Here is a 7,520-nt window from a genome sequence, read left to right as displayed (position 1 = left end):
TAGGATTGAGTTAATTAGAACACTCTTTGTCCACTAGAAAGGGTATTCAAAGGATTTAAGAATTAATCTCCTTAAAGCCCATAATTCCCATGTGTTTGGATAACCAATTTAAAATCCTAAAATAGCTTGAATATGAACCCCTAAACTCCGGAATCATTTTATTATCATTGATTGTTAGTTAAGTTTGATTGATTATCAATTAAAGTTTTACCACAATTAATTTTGAAGGGTTTATTTCTTATAAACATAGTTGGATTTCCGTTTAGGTTATTTCTCAGTTGAAATTGCAATTATACTTTCAAATTCCATTCTCTTCCTTTTATTACCTTTTTAGTTTAAATTTAACCATAATCGGTTAATTGTACATCAACAATTCAATTACTAACACAACTCTCCATTTGAATGACATTTTTTTTTCTATATTACTTGTGCGACCTGTGCACTTGCTGTTGGACCACATAAAAAAACTAACTTAATCATTAGAGGGTCTCTAGTAAAGAATCCACTTTTTCATTATAGCCCTTCTTTTAGTTTTGTAGGTTTTATGTGGCGGGCTCTTAAAAATATCAGTTCTGAATCATACAATAATGTTTGCTTCAATTTTTAATACTTAAATAGAAAGAAAATATTAATTAATAATAATGTAAAGGCTACTAAGTAGAATAAATTCAAACGTTTGTATTTGTTACTCTTTTTATCCAAATCATTTACTTTTGAATAATTAAACCAAATATTTCAAAATAAAAGAAATTTTATCTAACACTCAAATTAAACTTGGTGAATTATAATTTAGTTATTCAAATTTGGCAAAATATATAACTTAGTCCCTATACTTTTAAAATCAAATAATTTAGTTCTTTATATCTTTTCATAAGTTAGTCCCTAAGATTTACCGAAACTTACAACTTAGTCCCTTAATTTAACTTCATTTTTAAATTGTATAATAAATATATTATTCTTCCCTTTCTTTTTCCTATCAATAATTATTCTGCATTTTTTTTTTAAGTTTTCCAATATATGTTTTCCTTTTTTCAAAATTTTAATTTCTTGAAATAAAAAAAAATCTTGTGTTGGAAAAAACAAAGATCATCTCAGATTGGGTTTACAAGTCATGTCTTGACTAGTGAGATCTTTCCTTAAAGTTTCAATTTTCATGTTTCCAGCAGCTCTGATTTCGTCTGGGGATGGACTGATAGATGGAGGCAATTTTTGACTTCATCATAGCCTGTGACAACTAGATCAAGCTAGTAGTGAAGCTTGCGGCTATCAGATTTTATCTCTTAAAAAATATATGGATTTAAGGGCATTTTGATCATTTTGCAATAATTAACGGTTAATTGGAAGAAAAATTGAATGGAGGAACTAAGCTATAGGTTTTGTTAAATCTAAATTTATTTTGAAAATATAATGACTAAGTTGTAGGTTTTGCTAAATATAAAAGACTAAATTATAATTTACGTACTAAAATTTGGGGATAAAATTTAGATATTGGATGAAATTACTTGGATTTTGAAAGGTTTTATTTAGTTGAAAGGTTTGGATAAAATGAATAACAAACACAGACGTTTAGATTTATTCTGCCAATAAGTCTTACATGAATATATATATATATATATATATATAAGCTACATTCAGGTACTGCATGTACCACCAGAATATTGGATATACACCAATCATAATTTCATAGAGAGAAATTAGGAACGGAGATTTGTAGCTTGTCAAAAAATAGAAAGTTCCTACATAATATTTGATGATAATATAAATGTTAAAAAAAAAAAAAAGGAGAAGAGAGAGAGAAAACAGTGTTAGAATTTAATTTAAAAGCCCATATAAGGGAAGCGTACATAATTAATAGGAGGATTATTCTCTTTAGGGTTAATATTACAACATAAAAAAACTAAAACTTGGTACCCGGTGAATAGCACATAAAGATATTCTCTTTAGGGTTAATCTTTTTGTACTCTCTAAAAATCTTTCATCTCCAAAACAAAAAGAGATGGAGGTCGATCCTCTCGCAGGGAGTGTGCATGAATGTGGGAATGATGATGAGGACAGGTCCACGAAGAAGGTTAAACAAAAAAGGGAGAATGAAGATTCTTCGACTCTACAAGTGTCATTTCGTGACAAACTTGTTGCTGGTATGGAAATGGGTTCATTGATGGAAGATGGGAATGTGGAGGACGATTTTGAGATTGGTGATAGGGATATCACCATTGATCTTTCACGAGACATTCCTGACATTAAAATCTCTTTTTATTTTCAAACTAAGCTAGCACGAAAATGGAGTAAGGCTGTAGTGGTCAGGCTAATGGGCAAAAAGCTTGACTATAAGGCACTCTATAATAGAGTTATTGCGATGTGGAATGCTCGTGATGCCAAGATTGTTGACTTGGGCAATGACTATTTTTTGATTAAATTTTCTTGTGAAGAAGAGTATCATAGAGCTTTGCTGGATGGTCCTTGGATCATAAATGGGAGCTACTTGGTAGTCAAACCTTGGACACAGGATTTTAATGCAATGAACACTGCTATTGATTCAGCCATTGTTTGGGTTTAGATTCCAACTTGGCATTTCATCTATATGATAAAAAGGTACTAAAAGTTATTGGATCAGCGATTGGTCGAGTAGTAAAAATTGATTATAATACTGGGGATGCAGTTCGAGGCAAGTTTGCTCGCATTGTAGTTTCGGTGGACCTTAGGAATCCTTTAATGTCTCAAATCTGAATTAATGGGAAGATTCATAAGCTTGAGCATGAATGCTTGCCGTTGATTTGTTTCTCTTGTGGACGAGCTGGTCATCGAGATAGTTTATGTCCATATAAGAATGTTATTCCTGCGGTGGAAGAGACGTCCGTTGAGCAGGTATCGGAGATGGAGAAAATGGTTGAGGCTGAGAAGTTTGGGCCATGGATGGTTGTCGAGCGCAAATCTCACCATGCTCCACATAACAGAAGTGAAGTTTTTGGAATTGATGGAGGCCGTTTTAATGTTTTATCGAATATTCATGATGCAAAAATCAATGAAGATACCATGCATAATAACTCTCGAGGGGCCAACGACTTTGTTCAGAAGCAATCATTTGGCGAGACTTTAAAGGCATGTGTCTTATCTAAAGGAATTTCCATAAGGAATGATGCTAGTAATGGGGGTAGTTCAAATCGGGAATTGTTTCAAGATTTTGGTACCCCTAATTTACGCAGAAATAAAAAAGTTGACTTATCTTCCAAACCTGAAAAGTCACGTGGTTCAAGAAGGGCTAAGGTGATTGATTTGCCACAAAGAATTATGAAACGTGGCGTTGATGATGCGGAAGGTATGCAATCTGGTTTGGACCTAAAAAATCATTCTGTTGTGAGGATTGCGTCTCCTACGGGCCAAGATGTTACTGGCCCTTCTTCTGGCCCACATGTTAATTTGGTGGGTTAAGGAGAAATTAGCCCAAGTAGCAAAATTACATAGCAGACCGCCTGATAAAGTTGAAAAGGAAGGGACATCTACTCAGGTTGTTCCTTTTCTTGCAATGGCATTTCATGAGAATGTCTTAAAAGAACGATTTGTTCCTATTGACAATCCTACTTATGCATCAACTGTTGATGATGAGGAAAATATTAATGGAGAAGAAGATGAGATAGTTGGTGAGAATAGGGAAAAGGAAGGAGATGAGGAAGAGGATGATGTGGATGATGAAGAGTATGATCCAAGGGAGTTTGGGGATCCCTACTTACGGGATTAAGATGGGGCTATTTTTTTTTTTCTTTTTTTCACCATGTCTATTTTGGTGTGTAATTGTCAGGGAGCAGCTAGTCCCAAATTTACTCGCGTACTTCGAATGATTATGGTGCATCATAAGCCTAGCCTGATTGTAGTTCTCAAACCACGTATTAGTGGAAGAAGAGCAGATGACGTGATTAAAAAATTGGGCGTTCTACATTCTCATCGGGTTAAGGCGAATGGCTTTTCAGGAGGCATCTAGTTACTTTGGAATAAGGAATGGTCAGTGAAAATTTTAGAAAATGATAAACAATATATTCATGCATCTGTTGTGGAAAATGGGTGCTTGCTAATTCATTTTACGGCTGTGTATGGTAGTCCCTCATTGATGCATAGGAGACATTTATGGTAGAAACTTTATAGGATTTGTGATCAATCTCAGGTTCCTTGGTTAGCTGCTGGTGATTATAATGCTTTGCTTACTGCTGATGAAAAAAGAGGGGGAGCTATGCATCGGTCTAGCATTGATAAAGACTTTGTGCAATGGTTTGAAGCTAATGATGTCATTGATCTTGGATTTCGTGGTCCAAAATTTACATGGCAGTGGGGATGTCTATTTGAGTGCTTGGATAGGGCTCTGTGTAATGAGGATTGGCGTCTTCGATTTAAGGAAGCTAGCATCTTTCATCTTCCTTGTCTTTATTCGGATCACAGACCTATTTTGGTCCAGCTTAATACGCTAGGAGCATCTCACGCTTCAAATAGACCTTTTAAGTTTCAAGCAGCTTGGATGACTCACGAATTATTTGGTCAGTTCATGCTTGATAAATGGAGTAGGAGCTCTGATTTGAAGTCTTCCCTTAGTGGCTTAGCAGCAGATCTAAAGGATTGGAACTTTCATGTTTTTGGGAATGTTTATAAGCAGAAAAGACAGTTGGTAGCTCGTATTGATGGCATTCAACATTATCTGGAGAATCGACAGTCTCACTTTTTGCAGAAGTTAGAGATGCAGCTAAGAAGAGAGCTGGAGACTATTCTCTATTGGGAAGAATTAATCTAGTTTCAAAAGTCTCTGGTGGATTGGTTGCAATGGGGAGATAAGAATACATCGTATTTTCACGCCAAAACTATTTCAAGGAGGAAAAGGAATCGTATAGAGTTTTTGAAGGATGATCAAGGGAATTGGATAGAGGATCAAAGTGTTTTGAGGGGGATGGTCTGTGATTTTTATAAAAATTTATATAAGGAGGAAAATCCTCTTGCGCCAATTTATCATTTACAATGAAAATTCCCAAGATGTCCAGTTGATGCTATCACATAACTATGTCGATTAGCAACTGATAATGAAATTCGTGCAGCTCTACTTGAGATGATACCGTGGAAGGCTCCAGGATTGGATGGGTTTCATGCAGGCTTTTTCCAGAATCAATGGCCTTTGATTAGGGAGCAGGTTTGTGAGGAAGTCCGCTGAGTTCTAAGAGGAGGTCAGTTGGGTGCTGCTCTAAATAGTACTCTTATCACTTTGATTCCTAAAGTTCCTGAGCCAAAAGTGATTAGTGAATTTTGGCCCATTAGTCTCTGTTCTGTTGTTTATAAGATTATCACAAAGGTATTGGCTAATAGATGATAAACTCATTTTATATAGGTATTTTAGGGTAGTTTTGCATCAATTTTGCCTTTTAGTTTAGTAATTTTATGCTTTTAATGCTTATTTTAGTTAATTTATTAATTTTAGTTTAATTATATTTGATTTTTAGAATTTTGATGTTTTGGATAGGTTTTAATAAGGTTTAAAGGCAAAAAGGTCCATATAGAAGAAACTCAAAGTGATTTGGAAGCTTAAAGTAGTGTGAAAAGTGAAGAAAATTCGCCTAAAGGGAATACCAGCCGAAAGTTTCAAGGACCCCCACATGCCCCGTGTTGAAGGTCATGTGAAGATAAGAGTTACCCAGCAGAAATCAACATGAGGCATGTAAATTCACACTGGGTCGTGTATACAGAGACTTCGAAATAAAACATGCCGAAAGTTTCATGGACTTCAAGATGCCCCATGTGGCAGGTCGTGTAAACAGAGATTTTGAAGCAAAACACGCCGAGACTTTCAGGGACTCCCACATGCCCCGTGTAGCTGGTCGTGCAGAATCTAAAGACTCCTCCTTCAAATCAACATGAGGCATGTGGAAAACAGCCTAAATCAACATGAGGCATGTGGGATGGCGCTAGCAGATTTGCTGACATAGAAAAATTTTCTCTTTTCACACCTTTTACAACTTTTGTCCTTATCCCTTTAGAGACCATTTTTAGGGCAACCCTTGAGGGGATATATAAGCATCATATTCTCATTTTTACCATAAGGAGAAAGAGAGAGAAAAAACAAAAAGAGAGAGGAAAGAGGAAATCACGCCATTTTTGGAGGAGAACACCTGCAAAGTGATGTTTTCCAGCTTCTATTTTCAGAGATTTGGATCTTCTTCTTCTGAGTCCTTTTATTTTTAGACTTATTTTCATGTTTTCTTGCTCTATTACATATTTTCTACTTGTAAATACAAGTATGAGTGAGTAGATACTTAAGATTTCAGAGTTGGGTATAATGATTTGAGTTTTACTTATGGATTTGGACTGGTTTTAACTAGATTTTAGAGAATATAAGCTTTGATTCTTATCTTGTGTGCTTATTTACATACCCATTGTTGGTATCCTTTGGGTTTTGTTCTTAATCTTAGATTAAATGACCGAGAGGTGAAAATCTATGATAGATAATCAAGATAATGAACTTAATCACCTAGTGTTAGAAATAAACTTGTGGGTTAAGAGGAATTTCAAGTTGATTAAAATGCTTAAAGGGTTTTGGGTAATTAAACATCGCATGAAAATGGGGTTTAATTTCCTTTAAAACACTCTTTAGTTTGCTTGAAAGAGAAATTAAAGGAAATCAGAATTAACTTCCTTTAAATTTGTATTTCCCTTAATCTTAGCTTTGCTTATCCAAATCCCAATGAAATTTACTTCATGAACCTCAACTCTGGAATCAATTTTTACCATTAATTAATTAAATCTTTCGTTGCTTGCTAAAATTTTAGTAAATTATTATAGTGCTTAGAATTTTAGTTGCTTAATTCATTATAATTTCCTTATTTTCCCAATTTAATTTGCTGCATCTCTTACACTATTTTTGGCTCAAATTAGCGATAGCCCAAATAGTCGTGACTTTTTAGTACTCAAACAACAAATCTCTGTGGGAAGATATCTTTTCTTTATTACTTGAACGACCCGTATACTTGTGGAGTACACAAACAAGTTTTTGGCGCCTTTGCCAGAGATTTGTTTTGTTTGATATTAGACGATTGATTGTTTGGTTAATTTGGGCATTTTATTTCTTATTTTAATTTCTCTTCTTTATCATTTTACTTTGAGATTTTCTTATTTTGGTTTTTCAGGTACATATCTTTTATATGAGAAGAACAAAAAGTGCAGAAATTGATTTAATTTTTGATCTTAAGATTGAAAAGACAGCTAAAGCTTTAAGAGCAGAATCTAAAAGAAGAAAAGCTGAACTCAGAATTCAAAGACAGCAAGAGCAACAAGTGATAGAAGCTATGGCAAACAACAACCGATCAATTAAGGATCATGCTTTTCCTAATTTTGGAGATTTTAGACCGAGTATTACAAGGCCTAGAGTGGAAGCAAACAACTTTGAGTTGAAGCCCTCACTTTGTCAAATGGTTCAACAATCACAGTTTGGGGGAGGTCCTACTGAGAGTCCACATGTGCACCTTGCACATTTTCTTGAAATTAGTGACATGCTG

General features: G+C 34.6%; 1 protein-coding gene across 1 annotated transcript; it reads left to right on the top strand.

Annotated features, from left to right (window-relative positions):
- The first annotated feature begins 3,838 nt into the window (after positions 1-3,838).
- LOC110654658 (uncharacterized) lies at positions 3,839-4,774 on the top strand. Its single transcript, XM_021810718.1, has 2 exons — positions 3,839-3,907; positions 4,157-4,774. The coding sequence occupies exons 1-2, from the start codon at positions 3,839-3,841 to the stop codon at positions 4,772-4,774; spliced, it is 687 nt and encodes a 228-aa protein (XP_021666410.1).
- The last annotated feature ends 2,746 nt before the right edge of the window (positions 4,775-7,520 follow it).

This window comes from Hevea brasiliensis, chromosome 2, assembly GCF_030052815.1.
Source record: "Hevea brasiliensis isolate MT/VB/25A 57/8 chromosome 2, ASM3005281v1, whole genome shotgun sequence".
Lineage (NCBI taxonomy): Eukaryota > Viridiplantae > Streptophyta > Magnoliopsida > Malpighiales > Euphorbiaceae > Hevea > Hevea brasiliensis.
The sequence above is the reverse complement of the archived record's forward strand: the minus strand, read 5'-3'. Positions and strand labels throughout refer to the sequence as shown.

Excerpts from the sequence above, each read along its gene's own strand:
- LOC110654658 (XM_021810718.1), top strand. The coding sequence starts at position 3,839 with ATGGTGCATCATAAGCCTAGCCTGATTGTAGTTCTCAAACCACGTATT. Across the intron at positions 3,908-4,156 it reads GTGGAAGAAGAGCAGATGAC|GTTCCTTGGTTAGCTGCTGG; the intron begins GTGATTAAAAAA and ends GATCAATCTCAG.